Below are 20,214 nucleotides of genomic sequence, written 5' to 3'. Positions count from 1 at the left end.
GATTAGCGCCGGGAGCTGCCCCCAGGGGCTGCGGGGTCCTCAGAAGTTGAGGGGATCGCAGAGCCCTCGCTGCGGCGCACCGAGCAACTTTTCTGCTGACTCCCTACAGCCACACACACCCCCCTCCTTCGTCACACACCAGGAATCGGGAATTCGTGGCACGTCTCCAAAATAAAAAAAAATGGACTGGTATTTTGCCTGTGCGTTTTCTAGCAGTAGAGTGAATGACTGGGGCAGGCTGCGGGTCTTGTAGGCATGCTGATAGCCCCTCGGTTCACTGCAGCCCGTAAACAAGACCATGTCGTTTCAACAGTTCAAAAAAGGGAAGATCTGGCTTTGACACTGTGCTTTTGCTGATGTTCCTTATCCTGACAGTGGGAAGAAATCCCACCTATAATCCTGTTAGAAGACTGAGAGCCATCAAGTTGCTGTCTTGTGAGCAGTGTTTTTGTTTAACTTCCCAAAATCCAGGTGACTTCCATGGGACTGCTCGCTGACTCCCAGGAGTGCTACAGACAGGTAAGAGCTAAGCATGCCATACTTGCCTTTTTCTGCTGAGGTCCCTCAGTCCTGACTGGCAAATGTTACTGAGAATAATAATGATTTTTCCTTTTTGAAGCAAGATGTCCAGCAGCTGTAGGATGAAACCCTTGAAACTGAATATCCTGGTGAACTGGTGAAGTTCCAGACCTGATGCATTCAGTGTCTTCTCTGCTGCCTGTAAGTAGCCAAAACTTTCCATGATGCTGATGTGTCAGCCTGCATACACATGGGATTTATCTGTTCTTAACACAAGCATAACTTTTGTTTGTCTAAAACTGCAGCTTTAAATCAATCTGCAGGTGTCTGAGGCAAGTTGCTATGTGCATTAAACCAACTCGTCTGAAGTTTAGCAGGATTTATGGTGGAGGGGTAGGACCAGGTAAATGGTGTGCGTGTTCTCAGAAGCAGAGTCTAACTTATGCCCATTGTTTCATTTAAATGGATTTTTTCCTTTGGAAATATATCAAAAGGATAATGAGGAACTAGTGATGTTAATGGATTAAAATGGCAAAATCAAATGCAAACCATATTTTCTTTGCCGTGTTATTAATTTTGTATAGTATGTTGTGTGCTATGAAGTACATTTAAAACAAAATGTAATTGCTATAACAACATTGTGGTCTGCTATATAATGAGGGAGAGTGAGGTTGAAAAATGTTAAATATGTACAAGTTGACTGGGTGGGAAGTTACTTTGGTGATGTTGATGTTTGGAATTTCCTGACTGCAATTAAAATTTCAAAATTTTAAGCTCTATTTTTTAAAGGGGCTTTATTGTTTAATAATTGGTGGTGGGTGAGTAAGAATACTCACTTTGATGAAAACAGGTCTCTCCTTTGAAGAGAAATCCCTATATATTTCATAAAAAAATATTTCATTATTTGTGTCTTATGGACTCTCTCAACTTGATTTGCAGTGTTGGTAGGTAGTAATCTTCTGTTATTGCCAGTAATAAAAGTTGTGCAGGCCAGATGGTGTCTTCAATTATACTTTTACACAGCCTTCTTATAAGCAACTCTTCAGATGAAGAAGTTGCTGAGGTGTCAGCAGGACTGATGTAACAGTGGGCCCGTATGCTGTCTATATACCCCTATTAAATTTCTATGGACAGGAAAAACTCCCTTATGGGAATTTTGGTTTGGTTTGGGCTTTGCTGTTTGTTTTTGTTTTGTTTATCTGGGGGGTGTTTGGTGAGGGGTTGGTTGTCTCAGTGTTTTTTTAATTTTTACAAAAGACAGCCAAGACAGTCAAACAGTTTCTCAGCACCACTGTTTGACTGTCTTGATCTGCTTACTCAGTTAATTCAAATTTCTGTAAGGCCTTTGACTTCACCCAGCCATAACACTCAGCTTAATTTGCTTGGAGATAGGAAAAGGCAAATACTGTATGTTTGTTTCTAGCAACCTCTGTAATAAACCAGAACAAAAAGTAGTACTGCCTGATATGAGGAACTGTGCAAGCATTGTTTGGAGCTGGAGCTCTGCCTTGTGCCAGTCGTTGTGAAGCCAGAAAGTTGAGATGTGGGCAGTGGAAAGGTGATCCTGGAGGATCATCTGTGTGTGAAGTAGGACATGAGCTAACAGATGAGAAATGAGGGAGGAGGGGGAGCATTGAAGTGAGAAGATATCCTTTCTTCCTTCTACTGACTGAGCTGAAAGTAAGCTGGGCCAGTGTCCAGCAGAACATTCCTCACTGCAAAATTTTCTTGCCATGATCACTCCACTGGAGGTATCCGAAAATGTAGTGCTTCTTGAGGTAAGGATGGAGGGAAGAAAATGAAAAACACCAAAAAAAAACCAAAATTGTGCAGTTGCAGTAGCTTTCTGTGTTTTTTTTTTTTCATTTTGTTTTCATTAATTCAGTTGTGTCTAAGGAGATACTGAGTGGGTGGGAATTTGTAGTATCCCACAGTAATATGAATGTTTTGACCATTATAAACATTGTCTGGGTTTTTTCATCTGAATTTTGCTGGTTAACCCTGCATCTTGATATTCTTTACTTCCAAGTGAAGGAAAAAAAGCTGAAATTAAAAGGAAAGGTTTCTAAATAGGCAGCAACCTAATGTTTTGCATTTGTATGTCCTTGATTTTGAAACTAGATGATGGTGAGGGTAACAGTGGCAAGGAAATCTAAAGTTAGCCAAACATACTGACCAGATGCCATTGGTTTTGTGTGGTCTAGAATAGGAAGGAGCTAGGAATGGTACCTGAGTGCTGAGGTGCCTCTCCTCAGCTGCAGGTATATTTGATTGAAAGGAAGACAAATTGGATGATGTACTGAAAGGAGGAATCATGCCAAAAGCAGGAGGTACACTCTTCCCCATTTTTGGGTGACTGTGTTATTTCAATTGTTCTTGTTGGCTCTCTACAGGAATGAACCTATTTGATCCCAAAATACAATGGGGAAAATGCAAGGCTTTTATATCAGTAAAATGAGGATTCTTGAAATTCTTAATATTTAACAAATGTTAAACAATTTGGACTCAGAAGTGAATGACTATAGACCTGTAAAATTTCTAAATTTTTGCTGTGTTTGTCATCTAAGGCACATAGTGCTATTGTCTGCCAGATTTAGCTGCTTCCCCATGATGGATAAGGATATGCAGTAGTCTCTCTCCAGTACTCAAAAGAACTTGAAATTTTGGGGTGCATAGCTTGAGTTCAAACAGGTGGGGACGTTGGGGTCCATAAATCCCAAAGAGATGGGGATGATGTTGGCCAAAAGCAAGAATCTAGTTCAGCATAGGTGGAAGGCACAGAGCAGTTTCTCAGGCTACATTAGTTCCCTCATAGCAAGAACCATCCAGCAAGGATGGTCAAGGTAAAACCCAGGAAAGCCATGTCCCCCAGAACTAGAAGCAAAAAAAAAAGGATTCACAGCTTAAGTAGGGATGCTGAACCTATGTCTGGATATGGCTGATCTCTTTTGAAAATACTTGGGTTGAAAGTAACAGCTTCTTGGCTTTTCACAGCTACGAGAAAGCATTTATCTTGATTAAAGAATATTTGCAGGTATTTCCTCTTGCCCAGGTTGCCTGAGAGTGTAATCCACGACCATTGCTTTTTAATACGAAAGAAGAAAATTTGTCAGTGTTGTGCAGCCATTTTTCAAGTTCTTCTAGAAGACTCATAGATGCAGACTTTTTTAAATGTCACTGTAATTTTTTCATATGAGGTTTACAAATCACTGTGTTAAATAAATTAAACTACTCATTCAAGCTGAAAAGTCTTTAAAATCTTATAAGGTAGCAGAATAGTTGGATCTTATGTATTTAGTTTCTAACCTGAGCTAAAATCAGTCTTCTTAATTTAAAGTAATGTTACTCTTGTTTAAAACTAATCTTAAAACTTAGTGAACATATAAATGAAGAACACAGTTTCATATAAATTAAATTTAAATAAATTAAACTAATTGCAAGCAGCGTGTAAACTCTTGATACAAAGATAATTACAGTGACTGTGATGGTGGAGTGAATCTGCCTTAGGGTGTGTTTGGTGGTTCAAAACAAAAAAAAAGAAAAACACCTTGAACTGCTGTTTCCTTTTACAAACTTCTTTCCACTCAAAACCAAAACTAACCTAGTAGAAAAACATCTGTTTTCTTATTAACAGATTAAATTGCTTTTAAAAAAGGAGCTTGAAAGTGCTCCTTATTTTACTGTGCATTTTCATCATCATGTTTCAGGGCTTGTAGGTGGTACTGCATGCAACCACGATGGTGTTTGGGCAAGATCAGCTTTATATCCTATGCTGTCATGGGTCACAGATGTATGTGATAACAGCTACTGCTAAGGGAAAAACCACTGGCACCATTCCTTGGGTAAATTCTTTGTGGGCTGTAATTTGGTTAAACTTGGTCAGAAAGTGCTCCTGGTCGTGGCAAGAGCTGGGCAAACCAGGAGAATGAGAGCAAGTGGCTGGAGAGAGCAGCAGTGCCAGCCTATAAGTGTCAGAAATGTTCATGGAGATGTGGTGTGAGATACTTTCCTTTCAGCATCGTCCATGTGGCCTGAGAAGGTTTTCCTTGCCCACTCAAGAATGCTGTTTTTCAGAAAGAAGGGCTGAATATATGGGAGCTTTGTGTAGTCAGAGATAGAAGAAAGCAACATTACAGAAGTGGGCTTATTTGGGAGCATGCACTGTCATTGTGTGTGTCTGGATTCCTCACTTTTTATTATGAGAGAAAATTGCAAATCCCAAACAGCAAGAATCTGATTCCTGCTTTCTAGTACCCCTAATTTATTTCAAAAATATATTCAGACCCTCATATCTTTTTATTTGCTGCTTTTTTTTTCCTCCTAATCCAGATGCTGTCAATGTCCTGTTACATGAACAACACAGCTTTTGTTTGTGGGAAACAGAAGAGGTTTGTATTCGTCGATTCTATGACTGGTGGTTCTTGAAGCATTGCTTAGGCTGGGAAGCTTCTGTCTCATCAGCAGAGTGACTTCTAAAGACATGCAAACAGTGCATTTGCTGCAGCACTGAAGTTAGGTGGAAAGCCCTAAGTAACTTTGTAGCATAGATAAAGAGCACTGCAAGTCTGAGAGTGCTGAGAGCACTCTAAGAAAAAAAAGGTGCCAGTGATAACAGCTAATGAAGATCTGGGTGAAAGGAGGCTCCACTACCCACACCTATACAAAAAGCATTTCACAGCATTCCCCAAGCATTTTCTTGGTTTTTGTCCAATTTTCACTGCTTCCTTCCAATCCTACGCATCATCACATTAGCTGCAAACAGGTATTTGTATATAACATATAAGAAATTCCCTCTCTGTAGAATCAAAGTAGAAAGAGCAAGGTTAAGAATAAAGCCTCTGTCACCTTCCTTTCATGTGCATGGTTTGAACCAGTTGCTTCATGACCCTTAGAAAAAAACTTGAGACAGAACATTTACATTCTGTTAATGTCTAGCTATCTGTCTTCTACAGAACAATTACACATAAAATGATTAATATTTAAACCGTGGCTTACATTTTCTGCAGGCAAGTTGGCGCTTAAGAGAAGTGTATAGTTTAATGGCACAGAATTGGAAAAACATATGAAAAGTCCTGAACGGTTTTGTTGTTCTTGAAATCTTTTGCATCTCTCTAACATAATTACTTCGTTCATTCAACTGCTGTTTCTAATGGGAGTTCCTGCTAAGTTTTATGTGTACTGTATTTTTAGAAACTCAGCAATTATAGATGTAACAGTGCTGAGTTATTAAAAAATACAAACTTGGGGAACATGGAGTACTTGTCTGATTCAGAAAAACTGTTAAGGGGATGCATTTTCTTTTCTGTGTATTTAACAGATTTATCCTTCAAATATTGTCCAGTTGGCTGTATTCCTTTAAAAGCTTGAGTCTTTCCTAGAATTCTATGTGTTAGTTAATCATACACTTCTGTCATATGTACTGAGAACAGTGTCCATTGTGTTGAATTTTAAGGCATTTTCTTTTGCTGTGCAGGCCAGTTTCAACAACAGCTCTTCAGCTTCTAATAATGCACTTTCAAAGTAAGCACATTCTTATTCAGGTTAAGGAGCTGTCCTCTAGTGATCCATGTTCTGATTTTATAAAATGAATTTTATGACCCCTTTGTGGCACATGCAGGGTATCAGGTAAATCACTTTCTCTGGGCCCACTGCTGTTCAATAAAGAAATCTTTTTGGTAAGCTTTTACAGTTGAGCTCATTTCCATTAAACTTTGTGGCAAGAATTGAGTTCCTGACAAGTCCCTCTCCATATTGCAAATCAGAGCTGAATAAAAAGATGAGCCATTAATTAATTTTTTTGCTCTTTTACTGATACCATCTTATGCTGACATTTCCTAATCCTGCAAAACTCAACTTGGGCTCATATTATCGGGTGGGCATCATTGTATGACTCCTCGATGCACAGGTTGAACCGATGCCAGGGCTCTGTGAGCCGAGTGGTTGTGTTGTGGGGTGACCCATCCTTAAGGACACATGATTATACAGTCCAGAAGCAGAGATGCTGAGTTGCCCGTCACAGGGGGCTGGCAGCCTCTTGGAGTGTGACCCAGCCACCTGGAAGGCTCCAGCTGCTTGCTGTAGCTTCCCAGCTGTGGTGGTCGGTAGGCAGAGTGGGGCATTGGTCTGACACCCAGTGACCTCATTTGGGTCATCACTTCCCTCTGTTATGACAGCAGGTGATGTTTGCACTGCTGGAGGTGGAAGGGTCTTTTCAGCCACTTTGAGAAACACATCTGCTTGGAACTCATCTGGGGGTAGAAAGAACATTGAGACTGTGAGCAGAAATATAAGCATTGAAAGCAATAGCTTGTAAGAGTTCCAGCTTGTATATAGTGTGCTGTTAACACGGTCTCTGGTGAAGAATAAAAGTGTGACACGAGAACAACCTCCCTCTCTTGTTATTCCAGGTTGGTGTCTCTGGGGAAGATGTCTCAGCAAGAAGATGCAGGCATGCTGAAGACTTCAGAAAAGTGAGCAATGAGTCCTTCTGAAAGCTGAAGAGAAGCCCCCTTGTAGGGTCATGAACCTAAGACAAGTCTTCGTGTCTGTACTGCTGTTTGGAGTAGCTGGTCTACTCCTCTTCATGTATCTGCAAGCTTGGATTGAAGAACAACATACAGGTACACTAGGCTTTCTCTCTTGTTTTTTTTTAATATAGTTGCATCTGTTATTTTAAGATGACCATAAAACCTATTGAGGACAGTTGCGGGTTGAGTCCCCATTCCCCCACCCTCACTTTGGAAGTAAAATTGCATTGAAAATAGACTTGTTTTAATTGCTACACTTCATTAAGAAATTTCTTCAGTCACATGGAAAGATGCCCCCAGCTACCTAATTGTATTGTATCAGCTCCATTTGCAAAAGCAAGTGTTGCAAAAGCATTCTGCATGTCCAGTTTAGAAATTATTCACAATGATGATTTGTTGTGGGATTTGTACAATACATTTTTTGTAGTAAAGTAATTTTTGGAGAAAAACTGCTGTGTTTTGTCGACAAAAGTGGTCTTCTAAGCAGCAGTGCTCATGGAATTATCCTTTCCCTTTCTTTTTTGTTGTTGTTTTTTTGAGACTGGGCTTAAAAATCTTTTTATATATAGCATCAGATTCATCTAGCAACTTCAGGTAAATCTGTGTTTGCACTGGCTCAGTGTTACACTTCTGAATTTTATTTCTGTTGTTTCCCATTTGTGATGTTTTGGGTTGAACTCCAGCTTAATCTGGATTCTCTTATGGACTAAACTAAACTAGGTTATTTACCTCAACCCCTACTGGAAGCTCAGTCACCTTCCACAAAATATCAGTAAGGTCCTCCATGGATTTGCTCTGTAGGTCCACTTTTTATTGAGGGCATATCTTTGATTTTACCTGTATACTTGTATTGGGGGTTTAGGCTTTTGTTTTCAAGCTTGGGTTTGGTTGGTGGTTTTGGGGGGTTTTCTGGATTGTTTGGTATATATGCTTGGGGTTTTTTTTGTCAGTGGTTTTTTGTTTGTTTCTAGCTTGTTGAGTCTTGACTTTCAGATCCTCTTGTCTCACTCAGCTTCCATTTCCTCTGTAAAACTCCTATTTTATAGTATGTTGATACCATTGTGAAGAAATATATCTGTAAAACCACATTAGTCTCTGGCTTTATTGATTTGGACTGTTATTCCATGAGCTGCTAGGCTCCAGTATGTTTTAGAGAGCAGTGTTGAGGGGGAAATATAGTGCATCATTTCTGCAGTTGTTTGACAATGACCTTGAGGTTTTTTTCAACTAAATGCAATGATCACAGCATTAATTGTGGCTTGTTAATTTTTCTGGGTTGTCCCAAAGTATTCACAAGCTTGTATTAATAAAACTGTTGTAAGAGGTAATACAGGCTCCCTTTGGAAAGGTTCCCTTGTAATCAGTTGTTGACAGAAAGGTGTTGGCAGAAACTGAGCATGAAGCAGAGGGGGGGTCTTCCTTGAAAATCTCTACTGTTGTCAGGAATTTTTAGGGTAGATATCCTTGCTTTCAAGGTAGTTCAGGAATGTAGATGATGACTGTAGATTATTGATTTATTTACTTGCTGACATTCTTCACATTCCTTGCATCTTTTCTTGTGCTGTAATTAACCTTTCTTTCCTTGCAGTGCTCCTTGTTGCGGTTTCTCACTGCAGTTTTTTTAACGCCTTTCTTTTGCACGTATCTCTCCACTATTAAAAAGAAACAGGAAAAATAAAATAAAGGTTGAACTAGGACAGACTCTGTTCTTTTGGCCAACTAGTTGCTTTCTTTGGAGTTTTCTTTGATATATTGCTATAATCTTCTTGAGGAGAGAGGCTTCTCCTTGCACACATAAGTCATTTCCATGTGGAAACATTTCTCTAATAAAATGGAAGCTATCAGAGAATAACAGAATGGTTAGTGAGCTTGAAGTGTGACTGCAGTTTTGAGTGCCCTTCTATCTCACTGGACTGCTGGTGTGACAGCACTTCATCAAGATCCAAAAAAAAAAAAAGAATTTTGGCATTCTCTACAGTAGCAGTAGAGAATGTACATGGTCATGCACATTGGCAAGAGCATGGAAAAACTCATTCTTTGGTGTCTGCTCTTGCTTCTTCTTCCAATTTAACATTTAGAGAGCCATTCTTTTTTATTTCAAACACCTGTATCTCCCCTAAACCTTCTGTGGCACAATTCTCTAATGCTCCGCTCCTGTATGCTGCTTTAGAGTTGATATGAAATAGAACATATTTGCATATTCACAATATACATTAGTTTAGTTATGGGCATTTTGCAAATTTTTTTCCCTCTTCTGCTCTGTTTTTCATATTGCCACATGTTGTTCACTGTGGCTTTTTTGGGGATGAGCTGTATCTGGAGAATCCTAAACTGACAAGTATCTTTGCACGGATTTTATGTTTTCCTTTAATCCTCTCACTAGCTGCACAGCTGTAAGACAGCTAGTTTTAATCTGCAAGTGGCTGAGCATGTGAGGTGAAGTTCTGTTAGGAAATGGAAAGTGCGCCTCGTGCTTCTCAATTGCCATGCTCAGAGCCTGTAGAGACAAGTGTTTGTTGTAGGCAGAACTATTTTTATCTTCCACAGCGCCCTGCTCAAGGCCTACAGCATTCATGTTTGCATTTGGTTGCTGAAGGGATGGAAAGTTGGATGTGTTTGAGTTAAGGGAAGTATCTGTTTTGCACCTGTGAAATGCTGCTCCTTACCGCCCCATTCTTCTGAATATCCAGAGCCTTTATAAATCACAATCTGTGGAAAAGATAGTGAGTTTTACTCTTTTGTGGTTTGTAGTGTTCATGTTTATTTCTCAGGCTCTCCTAACTGTGGTGTGAATTATTCCCAGATGTAGATTTTTTTTGGGGGGGACTGGAAAATTATATGGTAGTTTTCAATTCCCTTATTAAGCTTTGGCCTACTGTTTTAAAGTTGGACTGTTTTCTTTCACACTTGCCATTCTTATTGCCACTTCTTCTAGCTGTTCATAATTTTTCCCACTAGATCCAATGCCAGATTTTATTCATTGTTTGCTTTCTCTCTTTTTGGGTCTCTTATTTCTACTTCCTGTTCACATCACTGAGATCTCAACTGTGATTTCATTCCCCTGTTTGTCTTATTTTGCTCTAGACTGATCTTATTCAAGCATGTTTTTCTCTGATTTATTTTTACAAACTTCCCTCATTACTCAAATGTATCCAGCCCAGGAACATCTCTAATTTTTCATCCTGTCCATCTACTCCAGATGCACCTGCAGGCTCAGCAGCTGGATGCAGTTCTCAGCACAGCCATGTCTTCTGCTCCCTCCCACTGTGCTTGGACTCTTCAGAATATTTCTAGTCATGTTTATCATCCCTATACCTTAAAAAAGGGAAAATCTTTCATTTTAAGATGTCTAAGAAACAGCTGCTAGCTAGGTGGTGGTCCTCTCTGATGGCTTTTCAGAGACATTAGCAGACAGAGAGAACAGGGGAGTTTCTTGGTTTGGCTCTGGGCATGGAGTGTATAAAGACAGGAAGATATATCTTTACTTCTGTTGGGTAGCTTCAGTTCAGCTCAGTGGAGTAATTGGGAACTGACTTGTCAGTAGTCCAGTGGGAGCATAAATATATACAGACTACATCTGGACGAAAATTTAATTGATAACATTGATAATGTGGTATATATGGAGCACTTCTTGTTCTCCATATATAAATATATTCATTGTATATAAATTCACATACATGAATGAAGCTTAATGTGAATTGAGCTGGATCCCAGAGCTTTACTTGACAGTTCTCCACACGGTCTTGCATTAAGCAGTGCAAACATCAAATATTGTGGCATTGATTAAGAAGCAAACACTATTTGTTACATGCTTAGAAATTTCCAGCACTGTTGATCTTATTCAGGTGAAGCAAACTGCTGGGTGTCATGGCTGATGTTGAGTTCTGTACCATGAATTACCTGAACTAGAGGGTTGTGGGGTATAAAGGACACTTACAATTTAATCCTGAAATACTAAAGACATGAATTGGAGTTTTAAGATAGGGGTTCTCATTCTTTTCTTTAAAACTCTTCCTTTTTATGTGGACTGATGTGATTTAGTGTGACTGATTACTTCAAAATAATCTGAGAATATCTTTGAGGTTAGAACTGTATGCTGGGTTTGTTGTTTGGGGTTTTGCCATGTCTTGTTTTTTTCCCTTCTCTCAAAGTTTATGTAATTATTTTTTTTGTGTTGTGTGACTAATAAATCCATGAATATTAAGGACTACTTTAGAATAGAGTAGTCTTACCACTAATTAAAACGCTGCACCGCCCTCCCATAGATTTCTGGCTCCCGAGGGTGAAAAAGTCTGCATCTCCTTTTCAAGAAGTTCTGTATCTCACCTTAAGGATAACGAGATTTTTCCATGTGCTTTCCCTTCCCTTTGCAGAGTATCAGTTCTGTAGCATCAGTGGTTGCCCAGGCATCCTTCTGCAGTCAGTGTGCTTTCCTGCAATTTGTGTCCTGAAAAGCTTCACAACACAGACTTTGTACCCATTCCTCAGGCCACAGGTGTTCCTCTTGTAAAGAAACAAAAATTCAGATAAAAATCACATTTTAAAAAAAGTTTGGGCTTTCATGCAATTCTTTGCATGAGCTTTCACAATTTAATCTGCTGTTGTTGTAGTCATCTGGGTTGCATCCATTATAAATATTCCTTGGCATACACAGGTGGGCTTTTTTCCCCACCTTGCCAGATTTGGTAATCTAAGGGGGTCTTTTGGGTCCTTTAGTAATCTGGTGAGATATTTTGAGTCCATGGAGTGCCTTTCTTCCTTATCTTAGAACTCTAAGTAGCAATTGAATATGTGTGTACACATGATAATATTTACTCTTTATTGCTTTGCTGGGTTGATTTTTATTTAAACTTTGTCTAAGTGAAGAAACATTGATGGTGGCTTAAAGAACCATTTATATGTGATGATTTGCAAAGGCACCTGTTTCATGGAAGTCATAGTTTTCTAGACAATCATCATAAAATTCATTAAAGTGATATATTTGTAGAAAGGACGTTTGTAGATAAAGGTGAAAAGAACACTGCTCAGCAATGGTTATTAATTATCAATAATTTAATTCTTCTAGTAAGATTGAAATATTTCTGCTGTCAAAGTCCTGGGTACTTATGGGAGTCTTCCTAAGTCTGCTGGAGAACATCACTGGTACGGCAAACAAATCTTCAGGTTTATAATGCCCAGTCCCTAATGAGGCTGCTCTAATGAGTCTGGGTGTACTTAGGTTTTATCCTTCTGGTTGGAATATGCTATGTTTTGTGTGTGAAATGTTTCTGTTTCTTTGTTTTGTTTTATTTTTTAAATCTGCCACATTATGGGATTGAAGCACAAAAGAAAGAAGATTCAGTAGGATCAGTAAATGCTGCTTGGTGAACAATTACACAGGTATTGAAATCCCAGAAATGCTACAAAGTTTTATTAGGTGAATTTCTCCATTGTAACATAGAATGGATTTCCTTTCTCCACACCCAGCTTTCAGTAGATGAAAACTGTAGGGGGAGAACAATTTCTTTTTCAGGAGAAAAGCTAATAAGAAACAGCTGGAAATTGATATTTACTTAAACCATAATAGTTTAAAAACACAAGTAAAAGTTGAATATAAGACAAGATGGTTTCCTGAGCTACTGATTGTAGAGTCTCATCCTGTCTTCTGCAGTTTCAAATCCCAGAAGCTTTAAGAAAAAAAATGCTAAAGTTTCAAATTTTTATAACACTTAAGGCTCTATTTATCTATTTCTGAGGATATTCTTCCCAGGTCTGGCTGTTTAGCAACGATTTCATTCATTTTTTCATTCAGTCATTTTCATCTTGCATTTCGTTCATTTTACTTTTATCATTCCTATAGCTAAATCCCATTTAATTTTATAAATCCTTCTACTTTAGAAGAAATTCCAGCTTCCCCCTTCTCAAAGCAAACTAAATGGGATGAGGTTTTGGAGCTCCTCATAGCTATATATTCATTTTCATGTTTGAGTGGTAGCTGATGACATTTCATGTATTATTGTGTGTAAGCTTTGAACATCCCACACAACCTTGTTCATACCTAGACCACAGAGATCTACTTCTAGAAAGGTGCAGCACATACCTTAATTATACTAAGGACATCTGAATATACTCTTTCTTGCCTGTTTTCAAACACAACTTTAAGAAGAGGATTCTGTACCTTTCTTGTATCTATGGGCATGTAACCAAATTCACTTCAAAATCTGAATTGTAGTTACCCCTGTAGGGCTTTTTGGCTTGATTAGTGAAACACTTATGAATTGGGGTATCCTCCTTCCTGGAAAGGCTGAGTAACAGTAATGCTGTTTTGAAAATGCTCTTTTGAATTGGACAGAAAATATGTAACTGGTGCTCTTCATGCTGTTTTCCAGTTAGTCAGACCCTCAGAGCGGAATATCTGGCTGATGTTTGGAAATGTGATTTCACAGAGTCCTTAGTAGTCATTCTTTCTTTTTAAGTAGCTATGCTTTTTCTTTTTTTTAACATGATATATGAGTTTTGGTTTGTCTTCCAACTTTTTAAAAATTTTCTTACAGATGTGCTGTGATTGATTGAAGTGGTTAGTTTTCAGTTATTGTCCACCATTGTTACTGCTTTTAGTAACATTTGGTTCATGACAATTCTTCAGTTCCTTTTCTTAAAAAAGCTTGTCATTTGGGCATTACAGCCCTGCAGTCTTGTCTCTTCTGGGCATGTATGATGCATTAAGTACCATTTGAGACAAACATACAGTCTTACAGAGCAAGAAGGGTGGAGAGGTATTTTTCACCTTGCAAATCATCATTTTGATGTAACAGTAGAAAAAAATTAGGATCATAGAATCATTAAGTTTGGGAAAGACTTATAAGATCATGTTTGATCTTTGACTAATAACCACATTATCAGCTAAACCACAGCATTTAGTGCAATGTCCAGTCTTTCTTGAACACCTCCAAGATGACTTCACCACCTCCCTGGGCAGTCAGTTCCAATTCTAAAATACCCTTCATGAATAAATTCTTCCTGATGTCCAGCCTGAATGCCCCTGGTACAGCTTGTGGCCATGTTCTCTAATTCTATCACTGGTTGCATGGGAGAAGAAATGTGCTACACCCTCCTTTCAGGGAGTTGTAGAGAGTGATAAGGTCTCCCCTGAGCCTCCTTTTCTCCAGGATAAACAAACCCAACTCCCTCAGCTGCTCCTCATATGACTATCTAGGAATTATGATGAAAAGATGAATGTTTTTCTTTTCCTGGCTTGTTCCATTTTCCTTATGTGCAGTGCACATTTTCAGAGGAGCAAGTGGTTGCTGCTGGAGTATATTTAAGGCTGCTTACCTCTGTGTCTGATGCTGAACTGCTTTGATATGTCACTTGATTGCAAACAGACCTGTTAAAACATGTGATGTGGTCTCTGCAAAATTCCGAGGAAAAGCTTTGGTTTCTTACTGGAATTAAATTAGAAGTTCTAATGTTTGTTTTAAGGGTGAGTATATACATATAGGTATGCATAGACATATATTTATTTAAAGTACCCCCTTTATTTTCTTTTTTTTTTTTTTTGTGGGCATAGAGACTCCCGGTAGGAGAAATATTTTAGATGGAAACCTATATTCTAACCACAGTCAGCTACTGGGGTACATGGAGATGAGTTTATATGGAAGAATTTTTTTTGTATTCACACTCTAGAGCCTTCGTTTCTGTCTCTTTCATTTTACTCATTTGGTATTACTGTAAACAGGTTATTGCTATTAATTTGGGATACTTCTGGATCATCTTGCAATGTGTGAAGCAAGCATTTAAAGATCAGGAGGCTGAGAGGTTTCAAGTAAAGGGAGCCATTTTAGTGTACAAGGGGTTGATGTCTGACAGGTGATGTGTATGATTTAGCTAGAAAAAAACATGATTTGTGTCAAGGAGCAAAAGGTTCAAGGAAGAAGAGAAGTACCTTTAACGTCTTTTTTTTTAATGTGGAAGAAAATGGTTTTATTTTTGGTTCTTTTTTATTTTTAAAGGTAATCATTATTTCACATCAGCATGAATATTGGCTGCGCTTTTAAGTTTGGGTCCCTACTTCTTCAGACAAGTGTCTTACTTCTTGTATTTTTTTAAAATTTATATTAATAGCATATTCAAAGAAAAAGAATGTTTCTACATTCTACAGTATTCAGGTGCAAGACATTTCCTATCTGTCAGTTTGAAACTGGGAAGATGCATGACACATCAGCATACAGTGTTTTTCTTCTCAGCTCCTTCAACCTTGAGCCTTGTGGCTATATGTGTGGGAGGGAATGTTGCTGTCTGCAGCCACAAAGAAGGGAGGGCTAGCTGGGTGCTATCAAATGTTTAAAAAACAACAAAATCTAAAATAAACAAACAGGCAAGCCCTTTCCAAAACTCCCAAATTTGCTCATTTCTGTTGAAAGTCAGGGTCAATCATCAAATCAGCTTGAAGATTCTGTTTTTTGTAAAACAGTAAATATTCATTACTCAGGAAAACTGAAAAATATGCTGTATTTTAAGCACTGCCCTGTATATAGATGAAACCGTTCCCAGGCAAGTATGAGCCTCACTTGATGTAAAGTGATAGGGAATGGAATATCACACACATCCATTGGCTTTGGATTTTGTTTGGTTTAATCTTATTTTAGTGAAGAGGTGCAGCAGCAGCATCCTATACTGGAAAGTCTGAAAAGCCATACTTGGCAGCAAGTGCAGCCTAGAAAATACTATTGCCCACAGTAGCTCTTTAGGAACTCTCACTCCCCTCCCAGTTCCACTCAAATCACCAAAAACAATTGTTTCCTTATCACTTCAGAGCCTCCCCATGGTAACAACATCCAAGACTATCGTTGACCTCTATTAAACCTCTGTGAAACCTGTGTGCTAAAAGTGGAATTTGTCCCTCAGAGCTTTGTTGTTTCAAATAGTTTTGTTTATATTGACCACTCAGCTTTCTATCACACAATACTGCCAGGAATTCACAGCACATAGCTCTAGCAAAATCAGGCTGAGAAGGCACAGATTTGGTCTCTTGGCACCATCTACAAGGGAAAATGACATGAGCTATCAAAATATTTGGGGAATGATAGACTTTTTTTTTCTCGACAATGGTAATAATAATTTTCATGTTTACAGTTCCATAATATTCTAATTAAAAACAAGCATATAAGACTGGTCAATGTCAGGCTTTTCTAAATGAGCAATATTTCCTTTTTGCTTGGTTGAGTTTTTTGATTGGTTTGTGGGTTGGCTGGGGTATTTTTGTTGTTGTTCAGGGATGCTGAAGCACAGAAAGTCCTCAAATGGCAGGGATGGGATACAGTGTTGAGTCAATGGTTGCAAGAAGTTCATTTACCATGGACAAAAAATCTTATGAGCCAAGCAGACAATGAAGGGGGAAGGAGGGGAGGACCTCTTAAGAAAGTCATTGGCTTTGAAAATTTGACTTTCTTAAGTAACAGTGATAGTGAGGCAAAACTTGTCTCTTAGCGAAGAAATTCATTGGCTTAGAACGTAACAGATTGGTTAAAATTTGTGGCTAAAAGCCACAAATTTTGACAGTCACATCAGGGGGTGTCTTCTGGATGCCATAGACACTGGGTAACATCCAGAAAATAACTGAAGATCAACAGCCAAAGGTTGAGAATAATCAGAGCCAATATTAAATTTCACTGTGGGTGTATGCCAGTGTTAGACAAGGTGTTAACTGATTTTATATTTAATGTGATTGGAATGGAGCAGGTAATTTCAGTACTAATTATGGTCCAACAATAGAAGAACTTGCACAGCTTTGTGTACATGTGTGAGGGCAGAGATGGAGGAAGAAGCTGTTAAAGGTTTGCAATACTTTCTGTGACAGATGTGTTATAATCTAGGCCTAATACAAGCATGCACTTAGGATCAGCTCAAGTGAACTTGGGGTTGTTTATTCGTGTTGTTGGGCCCTGGGTGTGGGCATATTGCCTCTCAGTAAATTATATGCAGGAGAAATGAGGGTTTGGAGGTGTTTGGTTTTGATTATGGTCAGCTAGGGAGATGTGGTGCGTGAGTTCTGCTAGCTGCAGCTGGAAACATTCTGTTGTGTTAAACAGGAAAATATCAGTGCCTGATGCTTTGCCATTCATCCACAAAATATCTCTGCTAACAAAAGACAATATGTCCAACAGGAAATAATAATTATAGCAAATGTTGTTTGCCAAGATAGTTTTGATTATACTTTATATTCTTGCTTAATTTTTTTAAAAGAGCTGGCTCTTCCTGGGAAGAGTGGAAAACAGTCGTTCCAGAATTGTTTCCATACCCCCATAATGTTTCTGTTTTTCAGAAGTGTATGTCATGAGAGGTTACTTTGACTTTGGCCTTACAACAATGGCAGAGGAGAAGGATCTTTAGTTAGCAAGAGCTTAATAGAACTGGGTAAATAGAATTTCACTTTCTGGTCCACTTGTCTGTGTAAAATCATTTTTTATTCCTGGAAGAACACTTAGTGGCCAAATAATGCAGTGGAATCTGTTGCAATGGTGTTTTTGCATTAAAAAAAAAGCCTACAGTATATTCACACTACACTTTTTGAATTAATTCTAGCAATAAAAATTAGGAAAATACATAGATGCATTAATTTCTTTTTCTTTGTTTCTGTCTCCTTCTTGCTCTCATTAAATAGCCATTAATGCACAGTATGCCTTGTCCACTACTGAGAACTAACAGGGAACCATCTGTTAACACAGGTCATGGTATTTGAATTGTGTGGAAAATACAGCCTGTTACTTCAAACATTATGCATATAATTCATTAAATGTCATTGCTTTAAGATGATTCTGTACCTGCAGTCAAGAATTATGGAGCATTTTCCAGGAAGCACTTCTGTTCTTGATGTTGGGCCAATGAATCAAGACTCCTTATGAACTTCAGCTTGATTTATAAACTATTTGGAAATGCTCAAGCCAAGTAGCTCTACAGGACAGTTGTTAATAGAGGTGACAGATATTTGTTCTCCTTAGAAACTGAAATTTCTGTGGGAATATAAGATTCTCAAGTTCTCTAACCTTTTCTACCTACCAGCAGTTCTCAAAGAGGTCATCAAATATGTAAAATTCTGACACTGGTGAATAACCAAATCTGTAATGTTCTGTGATGGGAAGGAAAGAAGCAGCTCAGGCAGGCTGGTACAGAGATGGGAATTTATTTGGATATGTTTTTATCTTTTTTACTCTTTTGCTGTGGGAGCTGCTGAATTATTAATGCACTAATAAAGTCTATTGGATATGAATAGACTCTTAATCACTAAAGAAGTTACTTGTAGGATCAGAATCATCAGAGTGAGAGTTGGCTGACTGGCCCCTGATTAAATTATATCCAATGAAGCAACAAACTGTAGGAAAAACCACATTTTTTTTCCAGTGAGTATTTGATGAGTTTTCTTCTTCCTCTGTGCAATTTTATGTTAAGGATTTGCTATTGCAGTCTGATGGCAGGTAGAAGACAATGAAAAACATCTCAGAAAAACCCCTGGCTTTGCTCCTGGATTTCGAATTACTTTCATGGGATGGGGGCCAGCACAAAGTATATGTGAAAAACAACAAATAATGCAGACTTTGGGGATTTTTTTTTATTTGCTTTATCCTCTTACAGATGGCAAAATTAATTTCACCCTGCTTCTTTTCTGTTGCAATCTTTCCACTTCAGTGTGCCTATTTTGAAGATGAACAGGCGGATGAGACTGGGCTTATGCAGGCTGAGGTAGTTGCAGTGAGGTATAAATACTTCATGATTTATTTAACCTTTAAGCAGAAATTTCTTTCTGGTGGAATTAATCTGCAAATAGCTGAGGTGTGCTGCCACTTGAGTTATGATTGATCATGCAATATAAAAAAACTCTATTGGCATCAGGTTTAGGACTGATGTACATATAAATATAATGCAGATAAAGCTGCCAGATGCTGTGACTGACAGGTGGGTTCAAGGTATTCTTGGAAAGAAGACTCAGCCTTGACTCTCCAGCTAATAAAATGTGCATATTGGACAGCTTGTATTAATATTCTGTAAATAAAATACAGTTGAATGACAGTTGGGAAGCAGTTTAAGAAAAGTCTAGTCTGTAATGACCAATGCACACACAAATTACTAAATGATTTTCTGGAAAATTGGAAGTTAATCTTGGTATTTTAAAAGATCGAATCCATGTGGACCACTATCCACTTAAGGCAATCATATTAATTACTTGGGGGAGGTCAGATGTTTATTTGCAAAACTTTGCTGCCCTTTCAGTTTTCATTTGGGGCTGAGGACCATGTATTTTACCTGGGTCAGAGGGCTGCCAGAATGTCTACCTCTAGAGCTGGTAGAACAACATATTTTTGGTTTTGTCTCTCCATAAGGGCCAAAGACCACATAAATGATCAAAACCATTTGTTCATTCTGTTCGATGTGTTTCTTGAAGCTGACACATTCACTAACAAATGTGCTTTGTTACTGTGTATCCCCTGAGCTAAGCCATAGAAAAACAAGAGCAACTGATAAAAAATGGCAGAGTAAAGCAAATGGTTTCTGGAACCTTGATGATAGGAAAGGAGAGCATGCCATCGATGTTTAATTCTAACTTCTGTTATGATTTCTGTTATGACTTCTGTTACAAGAAATACGCTAACGTTACTTTTTATTATTACATATTTGTTGTATATGTTTATATTTTTATGATTATGTTTTACTTTTCTCAGACTACTGCTTGGCAGTTCCTATTACTAAAATATTTTTGTCCTTTAAGTATGTTGTTTCTCACATATCAATCATTTGTTAAACTCTCTATCATAAAATCATTCTCTGGTGACACCATCTAAAGAAAGCTGGCATCACACAGTCAGCCATTCATTATGAGTAACCTGGCCACAAATGTGCTTTTGCCTTGAAAAAACTTCTGACATTTCAGGTTTTTCCAGAACTCTGGTTCTCACTGATATTTCTTTTCTTGCCCTCCAAATATCTGGAAGCAGCTAACGTGGGTGCAATCTGTAGAGGTTTTAAATGGCTGGATTTGTAGGAATAGTATCTCCTTTTATAGTGCAATTTAAATCTTCCTCAAGATAATCCTTAGCGAAAAAGATCTGTGCTTCAGAGAATCAGTAGAATTAATAAAGATTTTTTGTGTGTGTGAGGAATATTGAAGTTTGACCAATTGAAAGTACCCAAGTGT

General features: G+C 38.3%; 1 protein-coding gene across 1 annotated transcript in view; it reads left to right on the top strand.

The window, feature by feature from the left end:
* The first annotated feature begins 468 nt into the window (after positions 1–468).
* Positions 469–20,214, top strand: part of CHST9 (carbohydrate sulfotransferase 9) — an 86,665-nt gene continuing 66,919 nt past the window's right edge. The window contains exons 1-4 of the mRNA XM_066562646.1: positions 469–519; positions 620–720; positions 4,849–4,907; positions 6,927–7,139. Of these exons, the coding sequence (XP_066418743.1) occupies positions 7,040–7,139 (100 nt within the window). The 5' untranslated portion in view covers positions 469–519; positions 620–720; positions 4,849–4,907; positions 6,927–7,039. The remainder of the gene's footprint in view (positions 520–619; positions 721–4,848; positions 4,908–6,926; positions 7,140–20,214) is intronic.

The sequence above is a fragment of the Molothrus aeneus genome, chromosome 1 (assembly GCF_037042795.1).
Source record: "Molothrus aeneus isolate 106 chromosome 1, BPBGC_Maene_1.0, whole genome shotgun sequence".
NCBI lineage: Eukaryota > Metazoa > Chordata > Aves > Passeriformes > Icteridae > Molothrus > Molothrus aeneus.
Note: the sequence above shows the minus strand (reverse complement) of the source record. Positions and strands in the feature narration are given on the sequence as shown.